The sequence below is a fragment of the Temnothorax longispinosus genome, chromosome 1, assembly GCF_030848805.1.
Source record: "Temnothorax longispinosus isolate EJ_2023e chromosome 1, Tlon_JGU_v1, whole genome shotgun sequence".
NCBI classification, from domain to species: Eukaryota; Metazoa; Arthropoda; class Insecta; order Hymenoptera; family Formicidae; genus Temnothorax; species Temnothorax longispinosus.
Window position 1 is genome coordinate 4,884,684 of NC_092358.1, and position 18,979 is coordinate 4,903,662.

The window sequence follows — 18,979 nt, forward strand, 5'->3', positions numbered from 1 at the left end:
TTACGTGCGAAACCGACGACACGCTACTTCGGCACCTGTCGCCGAACGCCGCGCCGTCGCGACGCATCGCACCGCATCGCGCCGCGTCCGCGACAATCCGCGTGTTGCGGCCAGTGCTGCGCCGCCGGGCCGCCGCGCCGGCGTGTTGATCACGTTTGCTCCAAATTCCCACCCGATCACGCGTCCGCTCTCAGATCAGCTCGCTGGCGCTTTCGAAACCGCGGCTGTCTGCGCGAGCGCGAATGGTATCTCGTGGAAGATAACTTTGCTTCTGTTCAATCGAAATTAGACGGTTTCAAAGTGAATAACGAGGACGGGATTTCGTTGAACCTAAGTGATTTAAAGACAAATAACAAGATCGCGATTATTAAAATTCGACGATTTAGGAGGTGATGAGATGGATATGAAAGTTTGATTGTAACATCGAAAAGGAAGATCATGTGTAAGTGGCTTATAGGCGAGTGATTCTCATTATAAATTATAAATGTGAGATATATTTGCTGCTTACATTTAAAAATTAATGAGTGATTAATAAATGAAGGAAGATTGTAACTTCTGAGTGAAGAAAAGAATTAGCGTGCGAGAGCGTTGCCGCGTGTGCAGATTGTGTTACGCGTAAAATGCAACAGGTGAGATCAGCTGACGACGTGATCATCGCTATCGCCTTACATTCGGTGAATTCCTAATCTGCCAAACGGCAAAAGTTGAATACGCAAGTATGTGCGTGACGATGAACTAGCCATTGTCTGAAATAATATTTGTACCACGTATTGGATTAAATGTTTTTTCGCAGATCTTTAATCTTGCGTTACATATCTTATAGGATCCTTTTAGAAGTGGCAGAGCATATGTGAAAAGATATAATTAAACAAAGATGTAAAAAACATAATAATTAAAGAAATTAAAAAATATAATTTAAATTCTAGAGTGTTTAATCAATCATGATATACGTTGATAATTAACTATATATTAATTCAATCCACTATATACTTTGAGACATGTATTATTTATTGATTATTAGCAAAACATTTGTGACAGGCGACTTTAGATTTTGACATTATGTTATGTATTTAGGCATTAGATACTCGTATTGCTAATTTTCCGCGGCTACATTAATATTCTTCAATATGTAGGAAAAGCTTCTGGCAATAATGATTCAATCAAAATTATTGAAATTACTTATCTCAAAATTTATGCGCTCAATCAAGAAAAAAATATCGTTTATTTGCGTTTTCATGAAAAATTACTTCCTGGTTGGTTGTTCATTTCACATTCTATACAATTTATGAAAGCATCTCACATCGATGAAATTATCTGGAAAAACTGACTCTGTTACTATCTTCATCCTCGCTTGGATTCTTTCGCGCATATGCTCACACGTCGCTATAACAAGCTTCGCGAGCAATCTTTGAATCCGCTATTATCTACGTTAACTCAACCGCGTACCGTTAAGATCCATTTGCTCGCATGCCTGCTCCGGGAAAAAGAGCGGATTTAATACGCTTTTTATGAGCTTTTATACGTTCACGAGTTGAAGGGGATTGAGTGATTTAACGGCTGTTTTCGTCGATTATCTTCAAAATGTCGTTTCCGTCCAGTTTCCGTTCCAAATCAATTTATTAATTTTTTATTTTAAATTTGGCAACATCCTACAAGATACATCTTTTTATTGCATAGATTATAAAATTTTTTATTTACAGATAAAATCTTTTTTCAAAATGTATTTTCTTCATTCTTCCGCATAAATCACGTTTATATTCGACATTGGTCATTAAATGTTTATAATTCTCATAAATTAAGTTCTGATACTTGTATGTTTTCTAATTGATTATAGTTATTTCTCGAATACGAAACAATGTATTCCAGAAAAATCATATTAAAAAAAGAATTGTTTCAAAAATCTGTCTTTTTCATAATGATAACTCAATTCAATATTTTTGTATTGAATTCCAGCAATGCAGTTATTTCTGCATGGTAATCCTTTCAACAAACATTCTTGGCTAGCTGGACGGGTATAACTATTTCAGATCTTTCAACGTAGCTATGGCAAGATCGTATTATGTGATATCGAGTCTCTCAGAAACTAATTAAACGGTTCTTCCTACGGCAATCTTTCTCCAGACGAGGCGGAAATGATATCGATCTAACGGAGACTCGATACGGACCGATGGATCGATGGTTGACCCGAAGTTTTAGCACGATTCGCAACGCACGTTTTTACTCTCGCGTCGCAATTCGTGCTACTAATAGAGAGATCTAAGTCATTTTTTTTTCTATTGTGTAATTCTGATATTTGTGCGTCCTGCATCCTGCTGCAGAGAATGTATTAATTTCATTTTTCGGATTCTCCATTGAAAGATTTTTGTAGCATATTAAACAATATTATTATTAATACGCTTGTGAGATTATCAAAAAACTTTTTTAAATTTTACCTAGTTTGTTCTTGCGTTGTAATATCAAGCCACAAAATTTTGAAATTGGTATTTTACCGTTTATTTTTACTTTTGATAAATATCACGTATAATACATTTGACTTTTGAGAACCAGGTCACGTTTATATGACATAAATCCGCATCCGCATCTGCTTTGCCTTTACCTTTATCAATGTTGTATACAAATACAGTTCTCGAACGCAGGATTATGTATGTATATATTCAGTTTCTCGAGCGGCAGGATGCAGAAAATGCGCCGGGACGGACGGTTCTTTGCGGTTCCGCGCGATTTAAGGCGAGAGAGAGCATTTCGTTCGGCGCGCATGTGCGCCTCTCGTGCACTCTCTCGAACCGTGCTATTCTTAAATCCGGCCACCTATCGCGTTTTTAAACGCACTAAACGCTGATTTACGATACCCTACCTCCTTCCGAAGCTACGATAAAAGACTATTCTCGGTCTTGGACCAGTAACGACGTTCCTGTACTCTTCGTTGGAGAACTTATGGCTAAGTGCCGCGAAGGCCGAGAGAGAGAGAGAGAGAGAGAGAGAGAGTGTCTCCCCAATGATCTATCCTACATGCACCAAAGAAATACGGTTTAAAGCTGTAACTTATAAAGCTAATATAGTTGTAATGTGAAATACCTAAGAAGTACAGGAAAATTATATTACCTGTGTCTCAAATATGATGTAAATATTATACAATCAAACATGGGGATATAGCGTAGTATTAGCTATTACTTTTATCTTACGCGCGGAAATCGCAGCAGAAGGGACGTGTAAAGACAAGTATTTATTACTTTTGCTATTATACAGTTAGTTTTACTTATAATTGAAGAAAATTCCCGTTGCTAACATACACCACAATTATCCTCATCGATTCTTTTGTTATTTTCCGGATTCCTTGCGGGTTTGCGGATTCACCGTGCGTTTGTCTCGAGGAATGACGGTGCTCGTGCAATAATTGTAACCAGTAGAATTATTGCGCGGCGGTCACGCGCAGGTGTGCGATGCGGTGCGTGTGAGTCTCGGATACCGTTCACCCACGCGACGTACAGTGAGATCACCTTTATACTTTAACTCCGTAGTCACGGCCGACTGTCGTATCGTCGAACGAAAAATAATGCCTTTGTGAAACAAACCCGTAGGGCTTACGAAAATGTTTCTGTACCCACACATCCTGTACTCTGACATCATATTTTTGTTATCGTGCGGGTAGTTACCTGAAAGTGTGAAACATTTTACTATTACAGAATATCTAGATTGAAATTATATTTCTTTCAATATAAACTTTTGTTTTGTTGCAAGAACATTGATATTGCAAATGTATTTTACATAATAGACATCTATAATAAGTAATAAAAAAATTATTAATATCACAATTCGGTTTTAACATTTTTTTTATTAAGCGGTACCCATAATTAATGTAGAGAATCTAAGCCGATTTTTAGTACTTTTTGAATTTAAAAAAAAACTAAATTTGAGAAAGTTATAGTTTGCTAAAGTTTCTTTGATGACGGCAACTTCAAAAGGTATGACGTCATTTCTTATATAAGGTATGACGTCACAGCACATTTTTGTGTACTATATTTTCTTCAATTTGAAGATATTGCAAAAATTCAGAAAGTTTACAAAGAAAGTATGCCATGATCTATCAGACTGCTTAATAAAAAAAATTTATGTTAAAACCGAATACTACTATTGAATAATAATTGATACCTGTAAATGGTCTCGATTTTTAATTTATAATCAAATAATAATTAAACAGATTGTATAACACCTTGCACGATATAAGAATGTTATGTTAAAAGTAGTAAGTTAACGCACAACAACACGACACAAGATTCTTGCACTTTACCTCCGACATCTTCGCTCAAAGAAGAATCTCGATTATTAACGATCCCGACTTTTGCGGCATTTGTTTCTAACGGCGTGTTTCTCGCATCGGAAATGTCGAGTTTTCAAAGGGTCGAAACCATGCGCAACATCGCAACGCGACGTTGTTGCGTGTGAAGGTGTCACTGTCAGATTGACAAATTACTTCGGCTCAGCGTCGGACACTTTAGATTTGTAGTCGCGCACGCACGTCATCACCGTGCGGGACGTTTTAATTTGCAGATGTGCGGAAACATGCCACGCGACGGATTTCCTGCAAAAAGAATGAAATATTAATCGACCCTATGGACATTTTTCTTCTTTCGATCAATTCATCATAAACGTAAGAATATGTAACAATTGAGTTATTTTCTGAAGACGAAGCAAAAATGGAAATTTCCTTATAATGTTAATCGATATGTTTAAAAATGTGTCGCGATGGCTGTCTGTGTTGGTTGAAGGATGAGATGGGGCAATTAAAAGCGTGGTCGTCGGATTTACGGGCAATCTGGGCGCGGCCGGTCGTAATTCCGTAGGCCGGTTCTTGGCCCGTGTAATTTGAGAGCTTCAGGGAAAGGGTAGTCAGCGACATTTCTGGTAAATATCGTGCTTACCGCATTACTTTACCGGCGTCATGGCCGCTGCCGCGGAAAGAGAGGGTTAAGTCGTTTAGCGATGAGGCCACAAGGCATTTACTAAACAAACCGAAATCTGAGAGAGTTTTCCAAGGATCGCGCGGTATTTTCGCGCCGCGCAAGTTATTTCCCTTTCATCTTCCTCGACGGTTCACGTGCAGGGATGTTGAGAGGATGTGCCCCGCGCTCTTCCCGCTCGCATTTATCGAAATAAATAACGTGTCTTTGCGGAGAATAGGGTAAAGAAGCACATTCGGCGAAGTTTGGTGTTCGTGCCGAGCTGGCTTGAGTTTCAAGAAGTTCGTGAGAATATTATGAAATCGCGGATAAGTATTTCCGATCCGATTAAATTGGACTTCACGTATGGATATAACATAGTGATATTTATATTCGTAGATATATATTCTGATTAATTTACAATTCGATTTATCTTTAGCTGATCAAAATGTCACTGGAAAACTTTTAAACTCGATTAAACTCAATTAAATCTCACGGTTGTAAATAGATAATAAGAGAGTTCGTTCTTTCGTAAATTTAAATTAAACAATATTATACACGTATTAAACAATTTTATATATGACATTCAATTACCATGATATTTTAACGATAAAGGTTAGTAGGGGAATCATAAAAAAAAGTATGTCTATTATAGGTTTATAGCAATTGATTCACGATGAAACTTTTACTCGCTGTTATATCCTTCATCATCTAATAATTTTACCCTAGTTTTATCTATCATTATTACCGCAGCAGTTCGAATCTCACGTTACGGCGAATACGCGCTCTTTAAATAAGAGCCGCGATCGAGCGAAATCGCGTAATTCACGACGTACCAGGTGTAATTAACGTCGAAGATATCGTCGCTTATCATCCTTAGGCGGAAAAATTGCCGAGATACCGTTGCGGTATCGCACGAACGAAGCGAAGCGAACGAGACCCCGATACGTTTATCAACCGCCTGACGATATAATCGACCGATCTCTCGCTACGGGAAGAAGACTATTTCTGGAGATCGCGGCACGACGCGGCTGCCCATTTATTGCGTCTAATGCTCGGCGTTAATAACCCCGTCACGAATTCCGTGGGCACCCGCGCGTCGTGTAATAGAGACATAATCGACTTAACTTTACGCTCGGCTCGCTCGCTTGCTCGGCTCATTCGCTCGATCGCCTCTTAATATCACGATCCGTAATAATCGCCGCGGATCTTTGATCTCCGCGCGCGATTATATTTACGATTTTCTTCACGACCATTTCTGCCGGCGGAATTGCATCGTATCGAATTTAGATTGCGGTACATGTGCGCGTTCCGTGTAAAATAGTCTCGTCGAATGGTAACTTGGACGTGGAATAAACAGGACAATTCTTAACTTTCAAGCGATGTCCGACGGACGGACGGATGGATATTGGACGCGATTTCAGGCAACGGCGACGGCGACTTGGCAGCGATTTCGTGTTGCTCCAAGCAGTATCGCAGCCGAAGCGGGCTTGAAAAAAAATCTGTAAATATCTTTTCTAGAGAAGATATGGAAATATACGAATTAAAATTAAGTAAATAAGTGCAGAGGACCACAATGAAAAAAATTCAAATTAAACTTTGTCGTTAATTATTAGAGTATAACGTATAGATTTTGAAAGTTATATACCGACGCTCCAAAAACAAACCAATCCAATATTGCCTGTGAGAAATGCATTTTCTTTACGTCATACGACTATTTATCTATGACGACACCCAGCATGCGCGCGTCATTCGGATAAAAAAAGAAGTTAAAAGCTTCTTTGAGAAATTATCGTCTTACGTCAAGTTACCAAATCGAACACAGCATTTTAAACTCCCTTTTTTCGTATCGTGATTAATCTTAATAAAAAAATTTTAAACATCGAACGTTACATCGTCGTAAAATTAACTACGCGCTTGCCATAATAACGAGAATACGTTGAACTCGCCGGTCGCACGATTATTTCGAGGCCTTTCTACTTGCTTTGATACAAAGTGCGCACATTTTCGCCGTATCGCATTATATACTTCAACGTGTCAGTATCCGTCCTGTAGACACGCGACACGCTGTGTATGCATGCGTGTTTGCCTGCATGCGAAGTGCATACGCATAATCACATCGTCGTCGTCGTCGTCGTTGCCCCTCGCTTCTTTGCCGTCGTATGAGAATGCAATGCGTGGGTGAGCGAAGCACGAAGGAGTTTAGAATTCCCCGCGAAAAGCGTGTCGTCTTCAGTTTACATGAAGCCCGCCACGTGTCTCTCCGCTTAAGAATATCGTGAGCTTGTCGAAGGTAACTTCCTCTTCACAATGCATATTCATGTGATTCGTCAAGCCGTTCGGTCATTGACTTTTGAAACAATAAACGTGGAAACGAGGAAATGTTGTTATATAATTTTAAGGGGTTACATTTAAATCATAGCTAAAGCATTTTTTATCGACATCTCTATCTGAAACCTCTGTCGGATCGATTTTGATTCAATCTGATGTAGCGTGTATTCTCGAGGCGATATATGAAACGCACACAAAATAATTTATAACGCGGACGGGCGTCGGAAGTGCTGAGAAGTAAACGTACAGCATAAATTTCACGGATGTCACGATGCTTACAATAGGCGGAGCGAAAATTAAGAGTGACGGAAGAATATGATTAAATCAACCTTGATGGTGCTCAGTGGGGTGACCGTGATGCGGCATGATTGAAAAGACTTGTACATCGCCATCAGAATGAACGCTCTAACGCACTCCAGATCGCAATCTGTTGTCTTGATTTATTCAAGTATATTTTGATTTCAATATATCCTAACGATTTCTGACGCGTACTATCTTTTCACTTATTCCGGGATACTCTCTGTTTTAGAATTTTTTTTGGTACACGGTAATGTACTTTGATCCTGCATAATCTGAACTTTATTTTTTATTTTATCAGATCACTTCAATGTTGACGTCAGATAAAATTCCTAATTGAAATGCGTATTTGCGTCACACCGCATAATTTTCTACGTATAAATTACAATTTAAAATATTCGACGTGTGTAAATAAAGTATATCCGGTTTATCATCAAGGTTTCATGAAAGGCAGAAATATATGAAGGCATCACAAATATTTAACGCTGGGTTCGATGCGCGCGTTCGATAAGTCTAAAATTATCGGATAACTGATGTTAGGTAATATCCATGACAGACGTCGATAAATTCCTCTTATTATATAAATTGAAAGGCAGATAGACGCAGGCGTGGGCGTCCATTCATTCGCGACAGACACAGCGCGTATATGTATGCCGTCACGGAAATTTGTAATGCGCAATCCATGCATGCACGAGCCGTGTGGTAGGAAACACGTTGCTTTGTCGGCCGGCACTTCGTTGCGAATTTCTTCTGCAATGTATCTCTTGTAATCGATTTTACATTTTAATCTCCGAATTCCAATATATCCGGTTTCACGGTTGAAAGTGTGTACACGTATAACATATATTATTCTACTTTTATTTTTTTGTTATTAGTGTTTTTTTTTAACTATATAAGAGACCTCATGAGTATTCTTTATTAATATTATGTGTGATATAAATTATATATTTATACATATTTATACAAAGTGTTACATGACGTACTGTACAAAACAGAAGGAGCATGTTTCTGATATATGAAATGAAATGAAAATGAAATAGAAAATTTCGTGTAAATATAAATCCAATTTGATACGGTTTTTTATTTACAAGCATTTGAAGCTTATTAATAATATTTTTTAGGACATTTGTTTATTAAAAATAGAAAATTTAGAATGAAAACTTGGAAATAAAAATATCGTTTCTTTCTTTTACCGATTTTATATATGACAACAATAAATAATTCGGTATCGAATCACTGACAGAATTCACGAAATGACTAACAATAAGAGCATCATTCGATCAGTCGGGTAGAGGAACACGTATACGTTTACGTGTCGGAGCAACAAGGTTATTATGGAACAAATCGATAAATCCACCGACGTGAAAGTCAACTATCGACGCGATCAGCTGACACTGACGAGGCAGCGAATCATCATCGCGCGTTTCGCGTCTCTTCTCAGTGCGTGCGATCGCGTCTTCCCTTCCGGACGTGTGCGTGCATATATGCGGGCGTTACTCTCCTCTTTCTGTCACTATTCCTCTCTCTCGCTTGCGCGCCACCGCTAAATTTAGAGTATGATCGACCGGTTGTCTGCCGCTATCGGGACAAACAGCCTGGGCGATAAAGTTATTGGACGGGTGTTCAAGAGCAGGCTGCAAGTTTGTGAGAGAGAGCGTGGATGATCGGAAGTGAATCCTTCTCGAACGACGCTTCTCTGCGTTCGTAAGTCGCTTTCACGAATAGAGACGATCATTTTCAATTGGAGCAGCGTCGTTTCTATTTATTTCGGTCCGACAATCACAATCGGATTCATTGTGCCGTTTTAATCGATCGACTGTGACTCGCAATTTGGTCGGTGAACTCCTTCGCGATTCTCGTCACGTTTCACCACGTGGTTACCACGTGCGGGCTATTCAATCGCTGCACCCGAGATGGGAGCCAAATGGGAGGATTCGTGGCACGCGAGCGACATTCTTGAGAGCAAGAGGCATCGAGAGGAGGAAATTTGTCATGACGCGCGGTGAGTGATATTCGAAAATAAAAATGAGAATGTGTCGGGATCTTTAAAGTTTTTATGCGACCGTTAATTGAATTATTAAAATATGTAAAATATTGGTTGAAAAATGGGGTATCGGAACGCGAGTGATGGTTTTGCATCAACACTTTCCGTTAATAGAAACTCTTTAATGGAAAAGATTTATAGCTGAGCAGATGTACCTGATAGATCTGAAACATCCTGGGTCTAGATAGTTTGCATGAACTATTTAGGAGGTCTGCTTATTTTCGTATTTTCGTCGAAATACATTTCGCAAGTATTACCCGAAGATAATTCGGAAAGCATTTTCGTAGCGGTTTATTCTCGGACGCTTGATTTCTACACACGTGTCATTACGCGCATTCGGATGTAAAAAGATTTATGTATGCATCTATCAACAGCTCGCTTTAAGACCCCTTTCGTAATATATATATCAACAGATGTGACACGACGTTATACTGCGATTCTAACACAGAGTAGCATTTTACTTCATTAGATATTTATTGTTATAATAAATTACGTGAAGTTTTTTATCAAATAAATTTTATATTTAATTGAAACATTCTGTACTTGAATCGCGGTATACATAAAGAAACTTGACATTAAAAAAAATTAATAAATGTTTAAAAAATAGATCTTAAAATGCACTACTTACTTAACATTAATTTATTTTATTTATTTATGGGGAAAATGTCTACTTCATCTTAATGAAAAAGATAGAGACAAGCAAACTTCTTGATTCCTTCTTGGCTGCGTGTGAACCTTAGATGAACGCTCTACCATTAGCTTTCGTAAAACACCAAAAATTCATGATTAGCTTCTATGTGACTGTCACGTATACACCGGGCATCGCACGTTCGAACTCGCGTGACTCTTGGCATCGCGCCACGCTCGTGATCGAGCGCGCGTCTTTACGATCGGGATAAATAAGTGCATCCTGCTTGTTGTGACAAGCGCACGTCATTGTCCGAAACTGCATTTCGCGCAATTCTTCTAAACCCGGGGGTATATACGGATAATATTTTCTGTTGCTACGCAGCGCGATCTCGTGAAATCGTCCGACATAATGTGCTGTGTAATCCTGTTTTATGTAATATAAATCTACATGTGCGTGATATATCTATATATATTTCGAATATTATCATCTATCTTTCGATAAGCTCGCAGGCTCCGAACACTGACAATGAGTTTATAACGTCTAATGCATAAAACGACTATACCCCCGTGGAGAACCGAGTTCAAATGCTACGAGTAAATCGTCTTAAGTTATTACCCCGAGACGGAAAGAGGTCCGCACTAAATGTCCCCCTGTACAGTAAAACGCGATAAGTCAGTTAGCAGTCTCGCTGCTAAGGATTCTCAGTCTGAGAAACCTGCTAGCGAGACCGTTTTACATGGCACTTCAAAATGCATTTCGTGCATTTCGTGAAATGCAAAGTAGCTGCGATGATATACATAATTCCTGTTATAAATAGAAGAATGGAATTCAGATGGCTCGCCACATCGATGAAATGAATATTGAAGTACATGGAGCGACCTGGAGTCTAAACATCCGCATTTATTCATATATGGAATGATGTTTGAACGATGTTGGCAGCATATTCCGAGATTAAAATAGTGTCAATGTAATGTACAAAAAAAAAATTATTTTATTACTGATTAATTTGTTACATTAAGAATAAAAGATTGAAGTTCCAAGTTAAATCTGCATTATCAAGACAATATTTCAAAAAGAAGACAATAGCTATACTTGTATAGATATTCTAATATCACGTTACTCCTCGTAACAAAGTAGTATAATAAAGGAGTAAATTAAATTCACACAGGAAAGTCATTGCGCGTGATTTACACGATGAATAAAATCCTGCTGTCAGAAGTTTCACGGAGCACCTAACGCACGCGAATTATTCGTCTACTCTGCACTGCGACTGAGAAACGGCCGCAATAATATCTCCGCGTAGATGACGAGCGTTCCCCGTGTGCCGCGTGCATCTCATTGAGATACACTTTGCGCCAATTCACTCGCGGCTTAAATAACACGCATGCATAATCTCGCGCGAGGCAAGAACATCAGCGCGATGATAAAGGGCTGTAAAACGGCGCGGGAGATATACTCGCTCAGCAGGCTCTTGTTTGTAACATTTACTTTACGATTAACGCGGTCGACCGTCCCGATTGTCGCCCTCGTACTTCGGTCGAGGATTCCCAAGATAACGAGGTCATTCCTTCGCGATAATCCTTATCGACTGGGATGCCACTGACTGAATCTCCGACCGCCGGCAGTCGTATTCAGTGCTGAAGCGAACGCGACGCGCGATCGTCATCCGAGTATTTCGCGTCGTGTTATTATTGTGCGAGTCTTCTCGCGAGTGCCTCGGAGTTCATTGTCCATCAAGCCAATCCGCGAGTTTGACCTAATACATGAAGTACGTTTGAATTCATTGTTGTGATAAATGTGTGACGGTAATCGTAAGGTGTGGCGTCCTTTTGTCAGTTGTCCCCATTCTTAAATTCAATGTTAATTAAATATTGCGCGCGCGCGCGCACCAATATTTATTTTGAAAATATAAAAAGAGAAATGAACTAAAACAACTCATGTCACTAATTTAATTTAGAACGATTATCTTTTCTCATAAGGAAAGAATGAAACTAATTGAGAGACTATAAGAAAATATAAGGCTAAGAAAAATAGAAGGCTAAGAAAAGGGATTCTAGAAGAAACGTTATTTTCGTTAATCGAATTAGCCGAGACTCCTCCTCGCCATTAAATTCACATAAACGTGTGGCTGTGGCGTGCATAACATCGTAGGATAACGATGACGAGCCGCGCGTATCACGCGATCGTAGGCGATTTACGTCATATTTCGCTCGTAAACGTTTTTGCAGGTGGTAAATAATTCGAAATTACTATTTTCGATAAAAATCAAGATCATAACGATCGCGTCAGATATAATTTCGCGGAACGGCTGCTACTACGATATTTATAGTATAAATACTTTGACAAAACGCATAAATTTGTTTCTGTTACGTGCGAGCCTACTCCTAGCGTACTGTGTAATTATCTACCCGGCGTAATTATCTATGTTAATATCTCAGGACATTACCGGTCGCGCGGTGTCAAAGTCCGACTCAATGCCAGGGGGTAACAAAGGTCTCCTCTTCGCTTGCCTAATGGAAAACGCCCGGCTTTACCGGAGTGCTATAATCGGTGCACGCACAGCGTCGCGTATAAGCGAGTTCGCTGGAAACTGCGATTCATGGAAGGTCATTTCGATGCGCGCGTCGAGGAAACACGCGAATAAAGATAAACGCAGACGTGGCTAATGTGGCCGTACTTAATGCGAAACAGTCGCGAATGTACGGGGATCCTCGAATAATCCGCGGGATGATTTACGACCGATGTAACAAACGCGCAAATTGTCCGAGAAACTCTGTCAAGAGTTCTTATAACGTTTTCTTCCGCCGTATTTTCGATGTGTATGTATCGAGCAAATTATAGTTATTTCACACAAATCTTTTAAGCTGTCATCCATGTCGTCGGTGCTTCTCCAAATTGCATCAAGCGTTCACGGGTAGAAGCGTCTCACGCAATCTATTTCTCGATCTTTATATTTTACATTTTCATATGTTACATATTTTGTGTGTGTGCGTTCGTATTTTTTATATATTCAGATATATACGCGTAAAGAAAATGCAAAAATCGAGTCGGTATGCAAACTACGTTTGCCCATTCACGCGACGTTAGTGACGCATGAGAGAGGCATGGCTGACGGTGTCCGCTCGCTGCAATCGAGAAGCAGTGCGGAAGACGGGTGACATAAAGCGGACGAGAGCTATCCAGGACAATGGTCGTAATGAAAACCAACGTTCGAAGGTCGCCGTCGTGCCTTCTTCTGCGACCAAACCGTGTCGCTTTGCCGTGTGCTTCGCAGGGGACGAGTCAGTCGAAACTCGTGCGTGGATAAGCGTGGAAGGCGATTTAGCATAAATCGGTAGAACTCGCAGGCGCGATCGGAAAGAAAAATTCTGCATCGAGAATATCGAGATAGAGGAAACGTATTCTCGCACAATTTGAGTGCGACTGCTAAGAACGCCGTTGGGTTTCGCGATCGGTATCAGATAAGAAAAAAAAGATTATTATAGTTTATTGCGCGCGACGTAGCGTCGATATGAGAAAAACGTTGGTAAAAATCCGAATGTGTTATCCGTTATAAAATCATTAAAAAATTACGCAATCGAATGTAACAACACGGTGCTGGAATTCGGTGAAAAGCTGTGCTTGAAAAATATTGCTTGGACGCAGGACGGAGAATTGTAACGATGCAACGATGGTTGCGTTACACAGAGCGTGAAGCTCACTATCATGTCTTCTTCTTCTTAATTAAATGCACGATGATACGTCGACTAATTAAATGCGCACATAGCGGAATTGCGTCATGCGATTCCCTTAATGGTAGTGTATAATAATGTATCATATTATAGTGGGAAACGGAAAAACATTTCGAGAAGTTTATTGCATTGCTTAATGTTCTCGGGATACGCAGTTAGTAACGCAGTTTTTCTTTCTAATACATCTCGTTTCTTAATTCCGATGTTTCATTAATTGACATGTGAACTCGTAGATTATGAAATCGTAGAAACGACGAGCTTAATACGAATAGAGAAGACATTTTAGTATTTCTACTAACATGATTTCCTCGATTTCTGTTTCCCTGTCCTCATATTTTTTTGCGATTAACGTTTGAGAAAAACGTGACTCATCGATTGCGTCAATCAGTATGGAAATATTGGAAACGCGATTGCATATAATTAATTGTTAAATGATGCAAAAATGCGTACTCTTTTTTTCGATGGATGGATATGACTAATTGTGTCGCGTTATAACGTGATGTAAGAATATTTTTACGATGTTTTGATTCTTATTACATTAACTGTTAATAGAATGAATTCAGCGACCTTTTCATAGGAAAATTAGCTGAAAGATTTGCTTATGAATTGAACGTTAGACCTCTGGGGAATCAAGCTTTTCAAAGAATCAACTTTCCAAATCAATGATCCTCGCGAGCAAACGAATTTAACGGCGAAGACGAACGCCATCGATTTATAATCGCGTAACCCGATTAACGTAACCCGATTTACCAAGTCACGTGTATTTCGGTAAAGTGTGTTGTTACCACAGCCTTAGGCAATCGCGCGTTTGGTTTGGTTTCAGTTTTACCCGATCGAAGGTCGAGACAACTGTGTCATCGCGCGCTTTCTCAGCCGTTACCGCTTCGATCCTCCGTGTCCTTTCATCGACGCAATAACGTGCGTTAGAAAACGCTCCCTACCGAATTGTGCGAATTTCTGCCCGACTGCGATTAAAGTTCCTCGGCGGGATCGCTAGCAAAATGGTTTGGGACAATGGGCTCTTGGTGAAAGAGGTGACGGAAATGAAGAAGAAAACGCCGCGATTCCCCTCGCGCGAGCGGAACTTCGCGATGAGAAGACGCGGCCCTCGCAGATCTTCCTCCCTGATCATCGGAGGGGCATCGCCGATCGGCGCCCCTCCGATCGAGCCGCAGGACGCCGCGGAACCTGATCGTCGCACTTACGAGGATCCATGCAGCAGCGATTGTAACGTGTAAGAATTTATTTTCTTTTATCGGCGTGCGCATCGCGCGCGCACGAATAAGGTGCGTGATTTGTTGCTGCTCAACTTAATCTGTCGCATGAAAGTGTGCATGCTAATAAAAGTACATTGAGATATCGACAAGATACAAATAGGAGAGTTGGACGCACATAGAAAAAGATGTTACTGCAAATTTACTTAATCGTAATGACTGACATGATTAACTTAATTTCAATATAAAACTATCTGAGGACCGACTTTTGTAATTAACAAGTCAAATGCAGGATTTTTTCATTACATCACATACATTTACATCATATATATTCTATACTATATGTATAATTAGTTATTAATTCATTTAAATATTTCACGAAAAGAAAATTGTCTTATAATTTGTCAAATAAATTTTCTAAAATGAAGATAAACGATCATTCACGTAATAAAATCATATAAAATCTTTTTGTTCAACAGATCGCGTAAATCTATAATTAATCGATATATTAAAAGAACGGGTGGTTGAACTTTAATAAAACAAACGTGAAGGTTACTTATAAAGAAATTTATGCGAAATAGCAGCGTACAGCACAGTTACTTGAAATAAATCCAACCCTCGTGATCTCGCGCGAATTATACGATCAATAAGAGGCGGAACGTGCAACAAATTAAGTACGTCGCGTAATAATTTGCCGGGCCGGTTGACGGCGGCGACGACAGCGACGGCGACCGTCCCCGGAATGAATTATCGTCGTGAGAGAGAGAACGAGATATCGCTCGCGCATAGAGGCCGACGGCCGTCCTTTCGTTGATTTAATGAGATCATTAACGAAACATCCTCGTTATACTGGGGCGTCGCGTCGGCAGAAACCCGGGGGACAGTAACCTGTCCGTTTTTCACGGTTCATAAGTCCGCGCGGTGATTTATCGACGACGGCAGTAGCGGATGAGCTTTTTCAGAATGTACTTCCTCGTAGCCTCGTATGCGCGGCTCGTCGGATTCATACGATCATCGGTCGAGCGACTAATCCGTTCGCGGGCCCTTGATTGCAGACCCGCATGAGCGATCATAAATTCTCACGGAATCATCGTCACGTGTCTTCGTTAGGACGACGTCGCAAAGGACCGCTTTGATCAGCTCAGCGTGCATCACTCGTGGGAGGATGCGATGGGCGAGATATCGCCGCGCGCAGTATATAGTCGAGTTAAATCACAAACTCGCGAGCTCTCGATGAACGGAAAATACGGACGGTCGTATTCTGCTCGAGCGTGTTAAGTTGGAACGTCATGGAATTCATGCCGAATTATTTCGTTCGATCCGTAATAAGCACGTACTAAGAGCAAAATTCATAAGAATGCTTTATTTAAATTACGGCTGATTTATTACTTTGATGATTTAACATAGATTGCTAATACAGAAAAAACGATATATATAGCGAGAAAGATATTTTGAATAAACACATGAAAATTAATTTAAAAAAGTAGCTGTAAAACAGCAAAAATATATGGAAAGAACAATTTTGCTGAAGTATCTAAAAATTTAGCTACTTATACAGATGTGAAAGTAATTTTGTTGCATCATCAAAATAATTATAGTAGGTCGCTGAAGTATGATGATAATGCTGTAAAAAGATTTTTACATTTTAATAATCAGTTTGAGTGTTCTACATAAATTATTTTGATGGTCCAACAAAATTATTTTCAGATTTGTATCTAGTTAAATTTTTAAATACTTCAGTTTTTTCTGTGTAAGTATGATGTAAAAGAAAATAATTATTAATATTGTTAATAATGGCAATAAGAATATAATAAACCATATTTGCATACATTAAACATTATTAAGAAGGCATTCAAGATATGAATAGTTTTGCATGCTTCTTTATAAACTTTATTTATATTTAATGAAAAGTAAAATTAAACAGATATTTCTGTAAATTTATTGCAAGTACTATATCTTCCTACAATATCAGAATTAAAAAAAACCGAAGGATATATTACTATTGCAAAGTTACAAACAAATATCGCATATTCAGTAAGATCGCGAAGTTACTCTCAGCGATTACAAGAGTCCCTTAACATTATTCAAGTTCGTTATTTAAGAGACGTAATCCCTTAAAATCCGATTAAAATCATTCCTATGTATCTTCTCATGTTTCTTCCGTAATTATTTACATGTTAATGGTGTGGCGTTTCATGCGACGCCCCTAAATCTTCTCTCGGAGCGACAGGCTCCGTAATGTCTTAAACCGGCCTGCCCCGGGCTCTGCATATATATAATCTTGCGTTAAGCTTTTCGGGCATACATATTTGCGTAATATGAATCGCGAACGCGACCTTATTCGTGGGCATGTTTCAAAAGCGTACAAATTCATAAGTGTTCCTCCACGATGCAGTGCGCCATGATAAGCTGTGCCTGCGGGATCAATACGTGGATCGATAACAAGATCGATCGATGGCCTTATAAGACTTCGTACTGCATCGCTTTTTTAAATCGACGAACATGCATAATTCTCATTAAAGTTGCGCAACGTGCGTGTACAATGTCTCGTTCTACGCTCGAGGATATATCGAATATTAAGTACCGTAAGTACGCGGTCACGAGAACTTTAAGATTCATCATGTAATCAGATTAAGAAAACATGTAATCAGATGAGAAAATTTATATATAAAATACATAAAAAAGTGCATTAAAAAATATTTCTTTTAAACTGCATTTAAAAGCATATATGTATATGTAAAAATATAATCTTGTAATAATTTTTTTTCAAAATTAAAGATAATAAGGCAGCATATATTTCCTAATTAATATTTTTATATTTTCTGTACTTTCTTTTACATACATACATATATCTATACATACACACGGATATGTTAAAGTTAAACTCATCTTAAACAAGCCCTCGCAGTTTTACCTACACAAGAAGCATGTCGAACGTAAAATTATAAATATGTTTCTGTGAGTCATGAACAAGAATAACAGACTACATCGTTACAACGCTGTGCCGCTAAATAGAGCGGTTAATTAGTAATTAAGCCGCTATTTAAAAGGAGGAGGGTCCATTTCAACAAACTCGCACGCGCCAGATGTTCCAAGTCTTACTCGAAAAGTTAGCCGCCTACCACACACGCGCGATGTCAAAATCTCGGAAGATAAATCTTTGTGCATTTGTGAACCAGAATAAGTTACGGACTCATTGCCAAGGTGATCTGTCCGGCAAGCCCGGTTCTCTATAGATCGCGATTCGACTCTTGACGTCTCGACTCTGTCGAAGCTCGTCATTCTTTCCATTGAGGTACCATCTAGAAAAACAACAAACAGCCGAGCAGCGGAAAATTTTCGGGGCTAAATCTCGAATCATGGAAAACGGAGAAGTGTTTGCGAAATTATAGTGACATAAATCAAGCTAATTGGAAATACTATGTTAATAACTCAAACTCAAATTTGCAGCCATTACAAATAAATCTTAAGATGATGTATTATTTAAATGAAATTATTTTATGTTTTTTAGAGACGAAATCATACGCATTTTTGAAATACATAATTAGCAAGCTAATGTGATTTCTAGATTTTTGTTTGTGTTTCAATATAACGTACATAGCTTCCGAAACAGTCTATGGATTTATATCGTTTCTTCTAAATAATATTATTAACTTATTATTAACTACTAAATCGCAATTAACTATTACCATTTTATAATTTAGAATAAAATTAATACTTGGTATAACAAAATATCGTCACACAAAAATACTTGCTTTTATAAATAATATCTTATCTGAAAAAATGTAAAAAGA

General features: G+C 39.0%; 1 protein-coding gene, 1 long non-coding RNA gene and 1 pseudogene across 8 annotated transcripts in view; 2 read left to right on the top strand and 1 right to left on the bottom strand.

Annotated features, from left to right (window-relative positions):
- The window catches only part of Lmpt (four and a half LIM domains protein limpet), a 119,864-nt gene that overhangs the window by 48,504 nt on the left and 52,381 nt on the right, over nucleotides 1–18,979 (top strand). The window contains exon 1 of one of the 6 annotated variants that reach the window (XM_071782767.1): nucleotides 9,427–9,567. The exons of 3 other annotated variants lie outside the window; for them this stretch is intronic. In XM_071782767.1, coding sequence (XP_071638868.1) covers nucleotides 9,479–9,567 — 89 coding nt within the window. In that variant the 5' untranslated portion in view covers nucleotides 9,427–9,478. Of the gene's footprint in view, nucleotides 1–9,426; nucleotides 9,568–11,988; nucleotides 12,009–14,957; nucleotides 15,206–18,979 lie in introns of those variants that run through there. 2 more of the 6 variants (XM_071782777.1, XM_071782749.1) reach the window with 2 other exon arrangements.
- Nucleotides 723–6,109, bottom strand: LOC139815716 (uncharacterized). 2 transcript variants are annotated; one of them, XR_011732813.1, is made up of 3 exons: nucleotides 5,774–6,109; nucleotides 4,289–4,579; nucleotides 723–3,653 (listed from the first exon to the last, which is right to left on the bottom strand). It is a non-coding gene; the product is annotated as an uncharacterized lncRNA (long non-coding RNA). The 2 variants fall into 2 exon arrangements; XR_011732815.1 differs by lacking the exon at nucleotides 5,774–6,109 and adding an exon at nucleotides 4,920–5,735.
- On the top strand, nucleotides 12,399–14,888 carry LOC139812667 (uncharacterized; annotated as a pseudogene).